This window comes from Vulpes lagopus, chromosome X (assembly GCF_018345385.1).
Source record: "Vulpes lagopus strain Blue_001 chromosome X, ASM1834538v1, whole genome shotgun sequence".
In the NCBI taxonomy this organism is placed as follows: Eukaryota; Metazoa; Chordata; class Mammalia; order Carnivora; family Canidae; genus Vulpes; species Vulpes lagopus.
In genome coordinates, this window is record NC_054848.1 from 120,695,630 (window position 1) to 120,715,447 (window position 19,818).

At 51.4% G+C, this 19,818-nt stretch overlaps 1 protein-coding gene across 2 annotated transcripts; it reads left to right on the forward strand.

Annotated features, from left to right (window-relative positions):
* Nucleotides 1-146: 146 nt before the first annotated feature.
* ZNF275 (zinc finger protein 275) lies at nt 147-17,504 on the forward strand. Of its 2 annotated transcripts, none has more exons than XM_041741874.1 (4): nt 147-270; nt 10,483-10,587; nt 10,938-11,082; nt 11,393-17,504. In XM_041741874.1, the coding sequence occupies exon 4, from the start codon at nt 11,451-11,453 to the stop codon at nt 12,582-12,584; it is 1,134 nt and encodes a 377-aa protein (XP_041597808.1). In that variant the 5' UTR covers nt 147-270; nt 10,483-10,587; nt 10,938-11,082; nt 11,393-11,450; the 3' UTR covers nt 12,585-17,504. The 2 variants fall into 2 exon arrangements, with proteins under 2 accessions (XP_041597808.1, XP_041597806.1); XM_041741872.1 differs by having other exon boundaries at nt 10,995-11,082.
* Nucleotides 17,505-19,818: the final 2,314 nt, after the last annotated feature.

The following is a 19,818-nucleotide window of genomic DNA, read 5'->3' on the forward strand; positions in this document are numbered from 1 at the left end:
CCTCCCCCCGGGTCTCGGCCCCGCCCCCGCCCCGCCCCGCCCCCTCTCCAGGCCAATTGGGACCGGCTGGCCGGGCGGGGCCGGGGCCGGGGCGGGGCCTTGCTCCCCCACTACCCGCGGCGGCGCCCGCGGCTCCGGAAACGCGCCGCGGGGCTGCTGGGCTCAGCCGGGCGCGGGCGGCTCCGTGGCGTTTCCTGCCACGCCGGGCCTGCCTGGGCCGCGCCAGCGCCGCTCCGCCGAGGGCCGCGCGTCTGCCGCCACGGGGCCCGGGTGAGCGCGGGGCCACGGGACGGTGCGCCCAGGCTGCGGGAGGGTGTGCAGGACTGGGCCACGGGAGGATGCGCAGGGGGCGGCCTGGGAGAGCGCGGGGCTGAGGCGAGGCTTCCGCAGAGCGCGCGGGGGGTGGAGGCCAAGCGTCTTTGGGGGGCGTCCCGGGGCCCGCGGGAAGCTGCTCGGCCCTGAGGCCCTCCGAAGTGAAGGACGAGCCCCAGATGGCGGGTACGAGGAGGCCCGAAGGCCTTGTCGCGGCGGGCGGCGGGCGGGGGGCGGCGGTCAGGGGCGGGAATCGCGGATGTGCCGAGGCCTAGGCTGCTTTGGGGGGGATACTAGGAAGCAGGAACTGGTCATTATGGGAAGGAGGGGATCCTTGCCCCAAGGAGGCTGAGGGGGAGGGGGGCGGTGATTAGGTTAAAGGGCTTTCCCAGACTGCTGGGGGAGGGGCTGAGCCGCAGTCAGGGGTGCTGGGTGGACGAGCTGGGGACAGTTCCTGCTGATGGAGTTCCTCCTTTCCTTTTGGGTGGGGGTTGAGCCTCAGGTTGCTGGGGAGGAATCGGGGGGATAGTCCAGAGCCCGAGAGCTGTGAGGGAGCGCTGGGGAGCTGCGCTTGCTGGGTGAAGATGAGCTCAAGGCTCTAGGTCTGAACAGGGCTTGTTCTGTCGCCCTTCTGGGGGCCACCATCTCCTGCTCCTGTGCCTCCCCCCTCAACTCCTTTGCTGCCTCCTCTAGTCTATATTTGGGTGATTAATTACATGTCTTTTTCCATCCTACCCCCACAAATACACACTTGCCTGCGCCCAGAGCCCATGGCCCCTTTCAAACAACCCCCCCCCCCAAAATGCTGGCCCTCTTCCCAGAGGTCCCACCCTGTTCCAACTGACGCCCTCCAGCCAGCGTTGGCCTAGCCTGGCTGCCAGCCCCCTCCACTCTCCTTGGTCAGTGAAATATTTTCTCTTAAACCTCAGACCCGACATTTTTCCTTTACCAAAGGATTTCAGATGAGATTGCCAGAACAGCACCCCCTCTGGGTACTAATGCTGCCTCACCCCATTTCCCATCCTCCCCTCCCCTCCCCCATTGAGCCTTTAAGTAGAAGCAGCTTGCACACTGCCTGGCACAGTCCAGTCCATTCCCCACAAATGTCCCTGGATCTATGTTTAGAATCCTATGGAACAGTGATTTGCAGCCTTCTTTGCCGGAGAGACCCCTTGGAAAATCACTAGGAAGCAGTAATTCTCTTCCCAGAAGTCTGACAGCAGCACAAACACTGGGATCCCATACGGGAAGCTCACAGGCCTGAATCCTGTCTGCTGACTTCTGGTGGTGAGAAAGACTCCAGATTCTAGATAGGCCCACTATTAACGAGGCACAGTACTACAGCCCTGGCCCCAAAGTGCTGCTTGCAAATGCAGATTCCTTGGCCCCACCCACCCCTGCTCCTCTGCCCCTTGAGTTCTTACCAGGTTCCAGCGCACTTGATCCAGGCCTGGTCCTAACTTGCCTGGGCTCCCCGAATGAGCATCCCTCATACCCATGTAGACTCTCATACCCATGTAGACTCTCATACCCAGGGCAGTGTAACCTAAACGAACTCATACTTCCCATTTATTTTGATTTTTAGAAAGATGCCATGCGTCTTCTTGGGAAAGGGGGAACATAAACCTTTTCTCAGTTTAAGGACAACAAACACTACAAAATCCCCTTCTGGTCTACCTTCTGGCTTTTTATAGAAGGGAAGGAAAACGGAAACCTAAAAGAGAGAGGGACAGGTGCCCAGGCAAAGGGAGAGAGGAAAACTGGGGAAGATGGAGACAGATGCCTCCCACCCACGCACATGGAAAAAGACACACACAGACACAAACATCCCAAGAGAAACAGACTTTCCTGGTGAAACACCCTCTCCTGGCCCTTTAGGATTCTGTCACTAATAGCCGCAGCGCATTTGCACACAGCACAGGTGGGCCCCGTATCGGGACCTCAGCGCGAGCCCAGGGGCTCAGGTCCGCATCCTGGCCTCGCCTTGCTGGAGTGGATCGGGATCCCAGCAGTGCGTGTTGTCTCAGCCTGTCCTTCGGTCAAGCACTCATGACCCAAAGACACATGTTCCTGGAAGGTGCACCCAACTCTGCTTCTGCACCCCCCCCCCCGAATTATTTCAGTCCAACAGGCAGGGACTTACCTGCCTGACTTATCACTCAGAATTGTCTGGAGACACAATGAGCCATCCTTGACCGTCTCTTTTGGGTAAGCCTGGGAGTTTACAGACCACATCTGCTGGCCTTATAGCTGGTCGTGCTGTCAGAAGGCCCCATGGGTGAGGATGCAACATGGTGCGAGATGTCCTTTCCTTTCTGGAAGCACTTATATTTTCATATATGCCCGTGTCACTGAACCGTCTTTGCCCAGAGACAGTTCTCAGTCTAAGCAACAAGACTCAGAGGAGAACAGATACCCAGTAAGGAGAATTTGGGATCTAGGTAATCCTTTGTCTGGGACAGAAAGCCGTAGGCCCCCATCTGAATTAGATGCTGAAGACTGAGGTCTCTTGTCTGACCTATAAAGACGCCTTCCAGGGCATTTTTGCTCTGGCCCAGAACTGAACCGAGCACCAAAAGCTACCTATTGTCTTCCAGGGCCTGAGGACATTCTACTACAGGTCCTTATTTAGATATTCCAGGGAATCTAGGTATTTCCAGCCTCCCTTAGAAGTTTCTGGAAGCTGCTAGATAGATCTACTTTGGGTAGCCTTGCTGCCTCTCCCCTGCCCCACTGCCCAGACGAAAATGGCACCTGCTAGGGAAGTTGCATGACTGTTTGTGCCATGGAATTGATCAGATACTGCTCTTTTAAGCTCAGATGCAAACTTTGCTGGTACATTCTGAGGAGGGGTTCTGAGCTCACATGCACCCAGAAGACACCCAGTTCATACTCCTTTTGACATGGGTTGGCTTTTGTCTCCATCAAATCCAACTCTTAATTTCTATTCTTTCATATCAAAGTGGAATGGTTATTTTGGTTCTGTTAAACATTTCTGATTCTAGACAGAAAATTCAATTTGAAGAAGTTGATTAAAATTTACACTGCCACCAGAAGCACATATCAGAAATATTTCTACGCTCACATGAGCTCTCATGTTGTAGAGTCCATGATTTTTGATTGTCAGGCAGTGGGTTAGCGTCGAGAGGATCTCCCCGTGTTCTTCCATCAGCTAGTGTCTGTGGCGCTTCGCTTAGTCCGGGGTGGAATCTGAAGTCAACCTTTGATAGGGCCTTTACTCTCCGGAAGTGTACAGTCATTAGACTACTTCAGATCCCACTTAAAGAAGGCAGATAATAAAAAAAAAGAAGGCAGATAATATTTATATTAAGAGGCAGAGATTTGTTTTCCCTTAATCTTTCTCCAAACTGCCGTTTCCTGGGTGGGTGTAGGAATGCCCCTTAGGGGACTTGGGTGAATGAAAGTGCCTTACAGTCAAGGTCAGCCTCACCCTCTGTACCCATCAGGTGCATTACTATGGTTTCCTGTTCTTCCTGGAATTGCTTTGCCCTTGACCCCTGTAGGTCCACTCTTGGAAGGCGGTGGACATCTGTATTTGTCACTTTTGTCACAGCATCCAGCTTCTTTTCCAGATCAGTTCCACCATTTCAAAGTAGAGCGATTGTATGGCATGGCTTCTGAGTGATCGGATGATCTTCGGGATTGGTGATCATTTTACTGTTAACTACAGTGGGGGTTAATGTGTATTTAATCTTTTTTAATGACCTTTCCTTTCCTTTCTGTCTCCTAAAGGTTTTACCCAATACACTTGGTTAATAATACAGAATTTGGCTCCTTTTCTAAAAGCAGGGCTCACTTTTTCCCTCCTTTTTTGTGAGAACTTTCTAAATGATCTCTGTCTGTCCATGAGTGCTGTTACTGTGGGTGGTGATCTGAAGTTCTCTTGGGTTAGGTCCCCTGGGCAAGCCTTGGACAGGAAGGGCCACTCCTGTTGCTACGAGGGAAAGGATAATCATTCACTTGGGGGTTGTGGCTTCAGGATATCAGCAGTTAATCATGCCAATTAAGCAAAAACACTTCAATAGGATCTGCTCAATTAGAACGCTTCAGGAGGATGTGCTCAATTAAACATGGGTGGCTTGAAGAACTGTGTGTGAGTGTGTAAGAGAGAGAATGATGTGTGTGACTATTGCCCAGTGAGGGTCTGTATATCAGTCGGATGATTTAAAGCCAGTCCCCAAAGCCCATATATACCATTAGGCTATGAGGACATTCAAGAACTGCCTATTCTCTGGGTCTGGCCTGGTGTTAGAGTGCTGCCTATTTCTTTTCTTTGGTGTGGCTCGAAAAGTCTTAGATCTTGGAAGCTGGACCTTAGGCAAGTTACTTAACCTCTTAGATCCATGACTTCCTTCTGTATAAAATGGAGGTGGTGATAACTATAGGTTGCAGTAATTAAATTATGTGAAGGGGGAAGCACAGTACCAAACACGTGGTAGGTGCTCTGTAACTAGAGGTTTGCTCCATTTAACAGGCCTTCCCCCTATAGTTTATCCCATGTCCACTCAGTGCCAGGAGCTCCTGCAGATGCTGGGGACCCAGGGATGATCAAGAGAGAGAAGGCCTCTTTTCTGTGGGAGGTGACATTTCTCCTGGGATCCCAGTGAAGACAATTTCATTTCAGAGGATGATTTTTAGGTAGTGAAAAGTGTTATAAATGAACCTTGATCGGGCTCAAGACTGAAGACACTTTGAGGAGGGGACGCTTGAATGAGGCCTGAATTCTTAGCAAGAACTACCTGTGGCGTGTTCAGAGCCCTGAGGGGCATCACCTTGGCATCTTCAGGACAGAACAAATGCTAGAGTGTCGGGAAGGGATGACTGAGATGTGGGGTGCAGGATTTGGGTCCAGTGGGCTGGGCCAGGGTCTTAGGCTCTGGCTTGAGGACCGTGAGACCAGTTTATAACAGGCCGTCTTTTTCAGAAGGTAAATGTGAGTTGTTCTGTCCATTCCCTGGAAGTGAGTTTTCTTGAATTGTGTAAGTAATCGATGACCAGTTTGTTTTGTACTGGAAGCCAAAGCCAAAGCAGACTTCACATTCATCCCGGGAAGAATCCAGCTGCTCAGAGGGGACCCTCCCCAGGTGACAGTGGGACACAGAGGCCTTGGCTGCTGGGTACCTGGGGCTTCACTCACACCAGTGAAGCACCTGTGCTGGGCACTGGGTTAAAGGTGGGAGTGCGGCTCCTGTGGATGTTGAGACCAAAGGAGGCCTTCCGCTCACACTCACCCGCGGCACTGAGAGCCCGGGGAGACGAGCCCAGGAAGTCCCTTCCCCAGGGTCCTATCTCTAAGCTTTCTGGGACTGCCCACACATTCTTATCAGCCTCTCTCCTCTGTGTCTGCCCTTCCCATGTGGGTACCTCAGGATGTTGCTCAGCTTCGAGGCCCATTCCCCACTGTCTCCTTGGCCTCAACCGTGCTCTCTCCCAGGCTGAGAATCTTTCTTATCTAAAGCCTACCCAAATCTTTGTAAATTTTTATTCTTTTCTGATTACTAAAGAAACGCAGCTTGGTTCCTAAAAATTCACAAGGTACAGAAACAGAAAGCAGAAGACCTTGCTAAATCTAGACTCTACCCCAGTATGGCGCACATTACAGTAGAGGTGTGCTTATTTTAGCTACAAGTCACTCTGTTTATTCCTTTTTTCTCCTAAAATGCTAATATATATTTAGCTGTTCTCTCCCCTTCCCCTACTCACTTTGGATTTTTTTTTTAATAAAGTTACTGTCTGTCTATATCTTATATGAAGGATTTGCATTTTTTTAATCTGTGTCATCCGTATTAGCCACCTGTTGATTTTTTTTTTCATTTTTCTTTCTTTTTTTCTTGTTTTCTACCACTGTTGTTGATTTTATATTCAAGCGCTCCAGTTTTCTCCTGCTCTAAGTTCTAGGACTCTTCAGTAAGGTCTCCAGAGCTCTGAGCCACATTCATCATTCACTCCCACCTCTTATTTTTGACATTGGGATTATTTAGACCTATAGTATATTGTTTTCCACCCTTTTACTTTTCACCTATGTCTTTACATGTAAAGTCTTTACATTTAAAAGTTTCTTACAGACAACGTAGAGCTGAGTATTGGTTTTTAATATAGTCCAATAATCTCTCCCTTTCATTTGGAGTGTTTAGCCCATTTACATTTAACTTAATTATCCATGTGGTTGGATTTAAGTTTGCCATCTTGCTCTTTGTTTCTGTTTGTCCCATCTGTTCTTTTTCCTTCGTTTCTTTACCTTTCTTCTTTTGGATTATTTTTTAGAGTTGTATTTTATTTCCACTCCTGGCTTAGCATGCAGCAGAGTCTCAGAGGGCTTCTTAAAACACACAATCATATGTTTTACTTATATGTATGTTATAAACCCCATAGTACCTTATTATTATTTTTGCTTTTAATGGTCAGTTATTTTTTTTTTTAAGATTTAAAAGTAAAGGGGGCAAAAGTGTTTTACATTCCTGGTCTTCTTCATTCCTTTGTGTTGATCCAAGTTTCCACCTGGTATCATTTTCCTTCACCTAAAGAACTTCTTTTTAAAGATTTTATTTATTTATTCATGAGAGAGAGAGAGAGGCAGGCAGAGACACAGGCAGAGGGAGAAGCGGGCACCATGCAGGGAGCCCAGTGTGGGACTCGATCCTGGGTCTCCAGGATCATGCCCTGGGCCAAAGGCAGTGCTAAACCACTGAGCCACCCAGGCTGCCCCACCTGAAGAACTTTAATATGTCTCATAGTACATGTCTGCCGGTGACCAGTTCTCTTAGCTTTTTGTCTGAAAAAGTTTTATTTTGCCCTCATTTTTGAAGAGTATTTTCCCTGAATATAGAATTCTAGGTTGACAGGGTTCTTTTTTCCTTTAGCACTTTAAAAATGTCATTCAAATGTTTACTGGCTTGGACATTTTCTGATAAGAAGTCTGCAGTTACTCTTATCTTTGCTCCTCTTGTTTATCACGGGGTTCCCCTCCTCTCCCCTCCCCCCACCCACCCTGGCTGCCCTAAGATTTTTCTCTTTATCACTGGTTTTCAGCAATTTCATTATGATGTGTTTTGGTGTACGTGTGTGGTTTTTTTAGTTTTGTCATCTGTTTAGTCTTGATAGGGTTTGGTTGGGCCTATTTCTTGAATCTAGTTTTCATCAAATTTGGGGAAAAAATTTCAACTATTATTTCTTCAACTATATTTTTATCATCTCCCTCTTTCCTCATCTTTTCAGATTCCAGTTATATGTGTGTTAGACAATTTTCTGTTACGCCCAAGTCACTAAGACGACTGTTTTTTTAAATATTTTTTTTTCTTTTTGATCTTCATTTGGTATAGTCTCTATTTTCTATCCTCTAGTCTTTTTTGGGGGGAGGGGGAGTCATTGTGTCTAATCTGATGTTAATCACACCCAGTGAAATTTTCATTTTAACTGTTATAGTTTTCACCCCCAGAAGCCCCATTTGGATCTTGTTTATATTGTCCATTTTTTTCATTATGTTTGTTTTTCTTTCAATATTCATATGTAGTTAAACTAGCCATTATCCTTCTCTGTAAGTTCTACCAATAATCATTTTGAGTGTTTCTGTTGACCTGAGTTTCCTTGCCATGGGTCACATTTTCCTGGTTCTTGACATTTCAGTAATTTTTTATTGGATGTTGGGCATCATAGAGATTATATCATTAAGTGTCTAGATTCTGTTGTTCCTCTTTGAAGAGTATTGGACTTTGTTTTGGAAGGTAGTTATTTGTGGAACAGCTTCATCACATTGAGGCCTATTTTTAAGCTTTTTTAGAGCAGGTTCAGGGTAGCTGTGGCTTCAGGAGTCTATAAGTCCTACTGCTAAGGCATGGCTCCTCTGATTCCCAACTGAATGTCCCAGGTGATCCTGGAGGACTCCCTACTCTGGTTGCTTGGACTCTGAACATCTCCCTACCTGTGTGTGTCCTCTGATTCTTTTTTTTTTTTAATTTTTATTTATTTATGATAGTCACACACAGAGAGAGAGAGAGAGAGGCAGAGACACAGGCAGAGGGAGAAGCAGGCTCCATGCACCGGGAGCCCGACGTGGGATTCGATCCAGGGTCTCCCGGATCGCGCCCTGGGCCAAAGGCAGGCGCCAAACCGCTGCGCCACCCAGGGATCCCTTGTCCTCTGATTCTTCAGCCTAAAGCTTCCTGGCCATTCTTTTCCTAGCCTTTGGGAGTGTTATTATGTATGTGTGGCTTAGGAGTCAGAAAAGGCCCAAGGGGAGCCTTATGCTGATTTTTTTTTTTTGGAGCTCTTTTTTTCCTGCGAAGTTCCCTCCTTTCTGGAACTCTGCTCTACAACTTCTAGCTGCGTCAGCTGCTCTTAATGCTAGTCTGTGTCTTGATGAAGCCACCAGGCTCTCTTTGAGTCCACCTTCCCTGCACTCAGTCTGGAAATTGCCTCCAGGCAGAGCCAGGGCCACGATAAGGCTCTCACCTCAGTTGTTTCTCTCGGGAGATGGTGATCCTGCACTTCCTGCTGTTCAGTGTCTGAAAACTTGTTTCACATTCATTTTGTCCAGTTTTCTACTTGTTTATGGCAGGACATTGTTTGTTCCTTGTTATAATATCATGGCCAGAAGTAGAAGTGTCTGTCTATCCCTTTTAATATAATATCGAATTTTGTGTAAAAGTCTTTGTGGAGCGTCTGGGTTTTCTACTCCGTGAGCTAGTATAAGAATGCCTCCTTTTCACTTAGTTACGAATGGAATTGAATTGACCTGCCATCAGAACAGAAACTGTGTTCCTCCTGTTTCTTTGAATTTGCCGAAACAGGAGGCCTATAAGGCACACACACATTTGTGGTCATATAAGTATAACATTTCACATATTTTGCAATCTGGAAGAAAAAGGTAAATTGTTCATACTGTTCAGATCTTTTATTCAGCAACTTTGTGTTTGAAGATCTCTGAGGCTTCTTTTTCTAGCTGTTTTGTTCAACTTTTCATTTTGGCATATATTTCGCAGAAATGCTCTTGTGTGCACCTGTCTCACTGTCACCTACTTGATTGTTTCAGTTGGGTGGGCTGTGAACCTTAAAGGGCCTGGCCTCTGGCCAACAAGACCTGGATCCTGCTCTTTCGTTGCCCATCTTCCTTTCAGTGGCCCCGTCTTTTTTTGTCGCCCTTCCAAAGTTGGAAAGATCTTTCACTTGTCACTTAGTTATTTCTTCTGATACTCTTCTGGGGACACTTCCTTCCTGGGCAGTGGTAGCACTGACCTCTTTGGGGCTGGCTGCTAAGAGGCCTGTGGCCAGCCTGCCTCAGAGAGACAGTGTCGCTGCCATTGGCTGTCCATCTGTGTCTATGTTCTCTGTGTCTATATGTCTATGTTCCTGGGCCAACATTTGTTTGTCTTGTCTGGGTTCTCTCCGGCCTGCCTGTATTAATTCGTTGCCAGCCTATCCTCCCCAGTGTTTGGGGTATGTTTTCTTAGGTACACCCATGTTCCGGCTTGTCACTCAGCTGCAGTGCAAGCGAAGCCTGAATAAGTTTTAAAACCAGGGAAAAGGAAACCACTAGGCTTGTCCTAGGGAACTCAAAGGCAGGGCAGCTGTCACTCAAGGCTCTTTTCACTTCCCTTAGCTCTGCCTGCCCCTCAGAGTCTTGCCCTTTCCCAGGATGGACCCCCTGGAAACCAGGTCCTGGCAGGCCCTCTTGAAATACTTGAGGCCCAGGTGAGCTGTGCTTCCCTCTGCCTGGTTAGGAATCTGTCACTGCTCCCTGATTCTGGCCTTGGCCTGTATGTGTTTTCCCAGCATGACATGCTACAGGACCAGAACTCCAGCTTCTGCCTTCCCTCCCTCTGCTTTCTTCCTCAGAGTCTACAGAGAAATGGATGCCTGCTGGGGTTGTAATTCCCATTGAGCTGGGGGTGGAGAGCTGCATTTCAGTCCAGGAAAGCGATTGAGCCGAGGTCCCTTGGGAAGACAGTGGGAGGCCCCGGGCCCTGGCCCAGGTCTTGTGATGCTTGGTCAGATTCTCTTTCCAGGACTTCTCGAGGCTTATGCTTCAGTGTCCATGCTAGCAAAACACACAGCGCTGCAGACCCTCGCCTCTTATCCCTGCTCTTACTAGTAGTGCCCCTGCCTCATTCTAGAGTAGTTAGAAGGACTACTTATCCCTGGGAATTCTTTCAGGATTCAGTGACATTTGGTGACGTGGCACAGTACCTCACAAAAGGAGTGGTTGAGACTGGACAGTGAGAGGAGGACGCCGGCATATTGCAGGAGTGCAACCTCTGGGTAAGGATGCCCCAGCCCTTCCCCACTTCTCACAGCTGAATGGTCCTCCACGGCCGGGTGTGCGGGGAGGGCCACCTGGAGGAGGCCTACACAAGCTTGCCTTCCGGGGGCCTATGCCCCCACATTGGGGATTGGCTGGAAGAAAACCCAAAGGGTTTTGTCACCCTCAACCTTTTTTTTCCACGTTTCAGAGTAGCAGGGCTCCCTCCCACTTCCTAATGGCATCAAAAGAAGCCCCCTCAGTGCTTCCTTGGCAAAGAAATGAGAACAAACTGGACACTGATTTAGAAAAAAAAAAAATTGTTCTATATCACAAATGAGCCAAACATCGCGCGGGCGTTTGGTTACAGCATGTTGTCAAGAGTGAGGTCGACCCAGCCAGGCCCTCTGCCCTCTTCCACGTGCAGGATTTCCTGTTCTGAACCCGCCCCGGTGTGAGGACACCTGCTGCCGGCAACCGCCCATCCCTTAATGCAGATCGGGCGAAGCATTCTGGTGAGTGAGGGGAAAAGCGAACAAACCGTGGGGCAAAGCCCGCTGCGCCTTTGGGGAGGGCGAGTGGCTCCTTGTGGGTGGTGGAAGGGGGGAGCTCCTCGGGCTACTCTGGGGTACACTCGGGACCTCCGGGCCCCTCTCGTCTGTGGTCCTTGCTTCCGGGTGGATGGGCACCAGCCGCGCTGTCCCCCGACCCCAGCATCACCTCCACCCCGTCCTCCCCCGCCGTGCTTGGGCCCCAGGTCACCGGCCGTGTCCGGGGAATGCGGTTCTGGACGGGACCGCCACCTCCGTCCCTCGTCCCCTGCAGGGCGCGGCGTCTTGCGGTGCCGGTGTCCGAGAGCGCGGGGCCGAGCCGGTGGCCGACGATGGGCGAGGACGCTCAGCCGCGGGAGATGGCGTCCACGAGCTCCCCGCGGGCCGGCGAGCCCAGCCCTGAGGCCCGGGCCGCCGGGGGCCTGCGGGAGCTGCCCGTGGAGCACCACTTCGCGTGTAAGGAGTGTGGGGACGCCTTCCGGCTCAAGGTGCTCCTCGTGCAGCACCAGCGGATCCACAGCGAGGCCAAGGGCTGGGAGTGCGCCGACTGCGGGCGCGTGTTCCGGGGCGCGTCCGAGTTCAACGAGCACCGGCAGAGCCACGCGGCCGCCGAGCCGCAGCCGGGCCCCAGCCGCGCCGCCGCCGCCGCCGCCGCCGCCGCCGCCGCCGCCGCCGCCCCGGACAGGAGGGAGCAGGCGGAGGGGGAGGCGAAGCCCTTCGAGTGCGAGGAGTGCGGGAAGCGCTTCAAGAAGAACGCGGGCCTCAGCCAGCACCTGCGCGTGCACAGCCGCGAGAAGCCCTTTGGCTGCGAGGCGTGCGGCCGCTCGTTCAAGGTGAGCTCGCACCTCTCCCGCCACCAGAAGCTGCACTCGGCCGAGACGCCGTTCGCCTGCAGGGCGTGCGGCCGGGAGTTCCCGGGCCGCCAGGAGCTCCTCAAGCACCAGCGCGCGCACACGGGCCACCTGCCCTTCGACTGCGACGACTGCGGCAAGTCGTTCCGCGGCGTCAGCGGCCTGGCCGAGCACCAGCGCATCCACAGCGGGGCCAAGCCGTACGGCTGCCCGCACTGCGGCAAGCTGTTCCGCCGGAGCTCGGAGCTCACCAAGCACCGCCGCATCCACACGGGCGAGAAGCCGTACGAGTGCGGCCAGTGCGGCAAGGCCTTCCGCCAGAGCTCCAGCCTCCTGGAGCACCAGCGCATCCACACGGGCGAGCGGCCGTACGGCTGCGGCGACTGCGGCAAGGCCTTCCGCGGCCCGTCCGACCTCATCAAGCACCGGCGCATCCACAGCGGACTGAAGCCCTACGAGTGCGACAAGTGCGGGAAGGCCTTCCGCAGGAGCTCCGGCCTCAGCCGCCACCGCAGGACCCACAGCGGGGCCAGGCGCTGCGAGTGCGGCGAGTGCGGCCGCGTGTTCAAGCGGCGCTCGGCGCTGCACAAGCACCAGCCGAGCCACCGCGACTAGACGCGGCCCCCGGGCGGGCCGGGGCACAGTCCAAGGAGATGACCCCTTCCCCCTTTCGTAGCGCTTCTGTACCTTGCCGTCGGAGACGTCGGAACCCCTTGATACCGTCACCAGCAATTTCTAACTGTCCGTGTCGCCCGTTCTGCCTATCGACAGTAGCTTCGATGACGCCCTGATCGACTCTGACTCGCTTGACTCGCGTACAGGCCCTTCAGGGTACTTAAAGCCGCGGGCCTGCAAGCGGAGAGGGACGGACGACAAACGTGCGTGGGCCGGGGCGGAGGGGGGCTCGCGGCCCACCTCTCCGAGCCACCCCCTCTGGGAGCCGGACGCACAGCGCGTCGCCGACGGCCGCCACGTCACGTGACCCCAACCTGCCTGAAGACAAGAGAGCCCCAAAGTCGTTTGGCCTACTTGAATTGGGAAATGTTTAGGGATGTAAATAGAACACTCAAAGAAAGGTCTTATAATATTTAATTTATTAATTCAGTTCCGCATACATACTGTAAATCACATCTTGCATAGAATAATATATTAATTTAGAGAATACCCCCCCGCCGGTTTGCCCTCCCGCCACTCCCGAGGATCGTTGTATTCTAAATCCTCACGTGCATTTCTGACCTCACTGTCCTCACCACCGTCGTAGCCCCTTTGGAGTCACCCGACAGTTTCAAAGCACATCCAGTGGCTTCCGTTCATCCAAGCTGTGTGCCACGTAGCACTGTGACAATCCCTGCACAAGGCCCTCACTAGAAAGTTCCCCCCAAGCCGTAAGTACACGTTCACATTACATTAGGACAACTGTTGTTGTTTTCCTTAAATTCATCCCGTAGCTCCACAACGTAACCACTTAACGTGTTTTGCTTTCTGAAAATGACCTTCAAAAGACTTTTCTGAAGCATCTATAACTTGTCATTGTGAGGTCGTATGCCTAGGAATAAGTATTGAATCTGGGTTAAATTTCTTTTGCATTCATTTTTCTGAAACCAATTCATTCTGGTGACTTCCATGTGCGTCCAAAACTAGCATCGATTGGGGTCTGTTTTCGGGCTAATAGGTCTTGTCCTCAAGCAGCACTATTTGGTTCAAACTCAAGTAGTTGAGAGAGCATCCCCGTAACAGGGACATCTCGAGGACTCAAGTATAAGCTGATGGCTCATTTTCAGGAATGTGAGCCTCCCCGCAAACGGAGCCAGCCCTCCGTTCTGGGCTCTGTAAAACAGGGGTGATCACAGGACTACCTCCTAAGGTTATCGTGAGAACCGCGACGCCACGCCTGGCCCGAAGGTGCACCCTCAGTGAAGGTCATCAGCCGTCATCACCATAATTATTGCTGTCATTCTATGGCTCATTAGTACCAGAACTGGGGATGGACCCAGGCCTCCTGACTCCTAGTCTCATCTTCTTTCTCTCATGCAATGACTTAAATCGTGTTCCCGTTTTCTTGCATGCAAATCGTACGTTCATCTCCTTTGACCAGTTATCAAGTTACCTTCGGATATATTGACTTTATACAGCAGTTCTTTCTAGATCGATTGTGATTATGTTTTTTCCAGTTTTATTGCTTTTGCCCTTTGTAGCCGTTTTATTGCATTTTTGTCGTGCGGATTTTAAGTTTTCATATCCAAGCACTCACCGTTGTCCGTTAAGCCGTAACTTTCATTACTTCAGTACTTAGATACGATGATGTTTTCTTCTAGAATTTTAATTACAAATGAAAAGCTGAAAGCCCTGCCCCACCACAAGGTGGATGCACCAGGTGGGCAGGCTGGATGGGAATGGGCCAGAGAAGCAGGCTCTCTCCTCATCCAAGATGCAGACTCTGTGCATGTCTGTGGGCAGTACTTGACTATCCAACCTGGCCACGCAGACATGCAAGAGAAACTTCCATCTCGGATTGGCCAGAACATTCTGACTGTTCCTCAGTATAGCCCTACCTGTCAGCAGCAGGGCTGGGCCTCCACTAGATCAATGGGGGGTGGTCCAAATGTGGTCTTGGCTGCAGCTGGCTGTCCTTCAAGCTTCTGGGAGCTTTGGCCATGCCCAGCATGGATTCAGTGCCTGAGCAGCAGATCCCCCCCGCAAGACACATCTCCTCGAACATAAGAAGACTCACCTGACTGATGCTGTCGTGTGGATTGCATCCTCCTCTCAGTGAGTGACTCTGGAACCAGAAAGAGGTCGGTTTGGTGGCTTTTGCTTTGGGCAACTAGGGGGAAATTCACCCACATGTTCTGATGTTACCTCCTGCAGCTATACCTAAGAGGAACAACAGAGCAAAGGCTCGGAGAGGAACCGTGCTCCTCTGATGCCGTGTGTGTCTCGGTGATAGAAGCTGGCCAATAATAGGCCCCAGCTATGACATTCAGCGGCCATGCCCAGGAGGGGCAATAAAACAGGGGTCTGGAGGGCAATGATGCCCTTCTGATGGCCCATGTGGCATATACATAGAAGCTGATCGTCCCGGGGTCAGGCTGTTACTTCCAACAGCCTCCCTCGAGAGGAACAGCAGCAAGGGCTGGCCAGAAACCTGACCCCCAGTGACCTGCAGAATCTGCAGGTGGAAGCCAGCCTCACTGGGGCTGTGGTGTGACTTCCCAGCAGCTGTCCCCGGGGGCCTCTAGAGGGCCCATGGAGGAGGTGTACCCTTCTGATGGGCCCACCCGGGCTGAGGCAGAGCTTCCCGGCAGGCATATCTGGAAGAGCTTCTCAGGCCCCCATCCTGGGAAGCAGGGTCCCACAGGGTCCCCTGTGACCTTAGCCAGAAGGTACTCTGGAGTGGCCCCCAGGCCACAGTGGTGGCTCTCTGTGACGTCTCCATCCTGACCTTCAGGCTGGAGAGAAGCCAACAGCACTTGTTACATAGCCGCTCCTTTTGCTCTGTGGCTTCAGTTCTTGCAGTAGTTGTGAAACTGTGTCTGAAATCACTGCTTCCTTCTGCATCCGTTTTCTCTTTTCAAGCTGTCAGGACATGTTCGACACAGCTGTCATCCGGTAAGGAATCTGACATTCATGAGGGGCAAGTCTGGCAACTGTCGCTGGAAGTACTCTGCCATTTCTTGCTTGTTCACTAGCCATTTTGTCAGCTTTCATGAAGGATCCAGATACAGTATTAACTCAGAACTTAGCGTCGTCGCCACCGCTCCATTCCTCCCCAGCCAGGCAGGACACGGCGTCCTGGCAGTCATGCCGTCCTTGAGGTTTTTCCGTTCTCGGTTCTGTCGTTTTCTCCAAAACCAACCCTCCTCTAGAGTTAACACTAAAGACCGCGTCTTTTCTGCCACTGTGTTTGCGGGTGAAGTCCGTGCTATCTCCCGCGCAAGCATGCGTGGCTTGAACGTGTGTCCCGTAGTTGTGCCAAGTTTCGTTTTTTTGCCTCTGGTAACTTGGGGGTGGATTCCTTGGATTCTGTAGGTGTACTGCTACGTCAGATGCAAAATGTGATCAAGCTTCCTGTCGTGTGTGCTCGTCTATGCATTTGTGTATCTACCTCATTTCGTTTTTTTTCTTTCTAATCACACACATTCCTTTTGCAAGGGAAATGAAGAGCAGTTGGGTTACACAGAATGCCGACTCTCCTTAGAAGTAGATCCTTTTCTTATTTTCCGAAAGAAACCTTCCATTGCTTTTGTTAAAGTTTTGAATACTTGCTGACGTTTTTTCAATGAAAGTTGTTGTTTACCATTGTTGCTGCTTATTAAGATTAACTGTGTTGATTAGTTGTGTCACACCCACTTCTGCATTTCCAGAGTGAGCCCCACCCAGTCGCAGTGTTGGCATTCCACGGGCTCGGGGCTGCAGCCCTCACCCCCCACTTTTAGGCCATAGTAGTTAAACCAGAACTGAACGCTTGACTCGGGCAGCAACTGGTCATCAGAGCTGGCTGGAGGCGACAGGCTGGGCCATTCAGTTCCTCTGTTTGTCGCAAAATGGAAACAAGAGACACGAGAGAGAAGTTTCTAGTTGGTGTTACAAGACAGAGGGAGCCACGCGGTATTTCGAGGAGTCGACCCCGTGGGTGACACCAGTTGGAAGATCTGCGGGCTCCTGCTCAGCACTCCAGAGAGCTGCCTCAACTCCTGCGCCCCGACGGAGTCCTGGCCTCGTTATGGTCTTGGATCTCTGGCAGTTGCCCTCACCAGTTCGTTTGTCTCCCCACCGGAGTCTCCCTTGACCGAAGCCAGCTTGAGGGGGGCTCTGCTTTCTGCAACCCGTCAAGAGTCAGTGGCCTTTTACCACTTGGCCGCCTCCTGAGAAGAATCACATGGCTGGTTTCCTCATGGTCCACCCCGCTCGAGCTCCTGGCCCCAGCCCCACCTGACGGTCGCAAACACCTGTTTAAATGTGGTCCTGTGTTCTGTTCGCTCCGATGGGTAAAAATCTATGCCTTTTACTCTCAGCGAGTTTGACCAATGCCTTTCTGTCCGGGTACCGTGCCTGTACGGATCCCCTGTTTGTCCCGTGAAACCCGCCCTGTTGTTCATTTTGGAAGTGGCTCGCTACTTCCGGAGAATCTGTTAAAGTGGGGGATTGGGAATTTCTCTATTACTAGTATACTCACGTGCTGTACTTCTCTTCATTGTATCGGTGTAGGTGTTTACTTTCCAAGCTAGAGATGGTCTCTTTTAACTTGGCCTTCAATGCTCTTTGCGTATCTAAGAACAGTAGCTGGGCCCGCCCCAGTCCATATTTCAGTTGTTGGCACTCTTCCCTCATTCCTCCCTGGTCTCCTTAACTTGTCTGTTTTACGGCACTTACTATAATCAGCCTTGCACTAGAGCTTCGCCCTCCCCACCCACCCCTCCCCCGTTAGATTGTGAGCTCTTATAAGACAGGGGTGACCCTTCATGTCTGATTCCCCTACCAGATCTAGCACAGTGCCTTGCATCAAGTAGATTTCAATAAATATATGTTAAATGGCATTGGTGTTCCTTGACTTCTTTTGTCAAAAGTTTAGGTCAACCGCTCTTCCCTTGCCCCTTCCCCCGTGCTCTGAAGTTCTTGCCCCCTCCTGGGGTCCGGGTGTTATCTTGTGCCCCCCACCCCTGGGTGCCTGGATGCCTGGAGGAGACAGGAGGTGCCCTGACGGGAGAGGGCTGGCTTCCCTGGAAATGTGAGCCGCCCCTTGGCAGAAGAGGCCTGTCACTCGGCCAGGTACCTTCTCCCACCCTGGCTAGGGCTCTCCCTCGAGTCTGTATTCCAGGTGGGAGCAGAACACCGAGCTGGGCCCTGAGCTCCTCCTGTGGGGACCAGGGGGGATAGGGTGACACAAGTGGCTTCTGGAACTTGAGGACCAGCCAGCCTCTCTGGGCTAGGTGAGGGTGGGAGTGGGGAGGTCAGGCCTCTTGGCTGGTGGCTGGTGGCTGGCCCTCTTTCCAATGACCATTTCCTCAAAAAAAGCAGGTAGCAAGGACAGGCCCCTGGCTTCCTGGCCCTCCCAGATGCAAACAAGGCTCAGCTGTGGAGTCAGCTGCCCGGCCCCAGGAGTGCTTGGGTTGGGACCTCATGGGCCATGATGTGCTTGCAAGAACAAGGAGCAAGATTTTGGAAAGGACCATGCTTTCGCCCACCATCCCAGTCTCCTGTGTCATCTTTTCTCCAGGGTCCCATCCTCATCGGTCTGTCAATCATTTTTCTACCCCAAATGTGGTTTCTGGGCAGGAGCTGTGGTACTGCCTTACCCCCCTGCCAACCCAGCCATCTCTGCTCGTGTGCCGGTTATTTGGAAAGAACCATTCATCTGCTTTGCTGGTTTCATGATGTACTTGCCACTGAGAAGTCCGCCTATTTTTTCTTAAAATGTGTGCAAGCTCTGTTCAGGCAAGCTTTGGTTGTGCTAAACTCAAGGCCACGTTTGGACATCTAATACTGGGCCCAGAGGGTAGGGGACAGCCTGGGGCTTCTCTCTAGCGGCCTTGGAGGCTTCTAGTAGGGGTTTCAGAATGTTCCCCTCTGCCCCTCTCTTAGTGCCCCTGCCCTCTGGAGCCCCATAGCGGCTTCAGCACCACCCTCCTCTGAGACCCCCCCCACCCAAGAAGTCTTGCTCTTCTGGGAGTTCCCAGACCCCCACCTCATGGGCCAGCGTCTGGGCCTCCCTCATTGCCCACAGCCCTTGGGCCGAGCCCACTTGTATCCAGCTCACTCCCCAGCTGGGAAGGGCCAGAGGCATTGTCTTAGCGCGTTCAGGCTGCTATAAGAAAACTGCCATAAAGGTGGCTTCCTAACAAGGACTGCCCGCGGTTCTGGAGGCTGGGAAATCCAAGACCAAGGCCCCAGCCAAGCCAGCGTCTCATGGAGGACCTGCCTCCTGATTCCTAGATGACGGTCACTGTGCTGTGTCCTCACATGATGGAAGGGTCAGAGAGCTGTCTGCAGCCTCTTTTTTTTATTTTTTATTTTTATAAATTTATTTTTTATTGGTGTTCAATTTGCCAACATATAGAATAACACCCAGTGCTCATCACCCAGTCACACCCACCCTCTGCCCACCTCCCCTTCCACCACCCCTAGTTCATTTCCCAGAGTTAGGAGTCTTTCATGTTCTGTCTCGCTTTCTGATATTTCCCACTCATTTTTTTCTCCTCTCCCCTTTATTCCCTTTCACTATTTTTTATATTCCCCAAATGAATGAAACCATATAATGTTTGTCCTTTTTCTAAGGGTAATAATCCCATCCATGGGGGCTCTGCCCTCATGACCTAATCACTCCTAAAAAGCCCCACATCCTGATGCCATCACATCAGGGGTTAGGATTTTGATGTATGAATGCGGGGCTGGGGAGTGGACAGACATTCAGAGGTGAGGGTACATGGGCTTCTGCACTTACAGTGTGATTTATACATCCGTGAACTGTTTGAATTTCTTTCCACTGAGCATGTCCTATTATTTTGATTAAAAGATTTTAAAAATCTATAATAAAAAAAAAACACGATCCCCAATTTTTCTTTGCAGGCAAGACAGGTCAGAAAATCCTGGCGTTGCCTCACCCCTCTTCTGACCTTCCTGCAACGAGCATTTATTGAGCACCTGCAGTGTGCCAAACTCCAAAAGCAGCTGAAACAATCCTCACCCTCAAGGCCAGACACGTAGCCAGAATGTTGGGACCTACACTCACCGAGCTGGGCTCCTAAGATTCGTACATTTTTGTGGGTGCAGCTTACGCTTCAGTTAGAAAAATGACAAAGCTAAAGGCACAAGCTCAATAATAGCAAATTACCCGCCCACCCCCCCATCT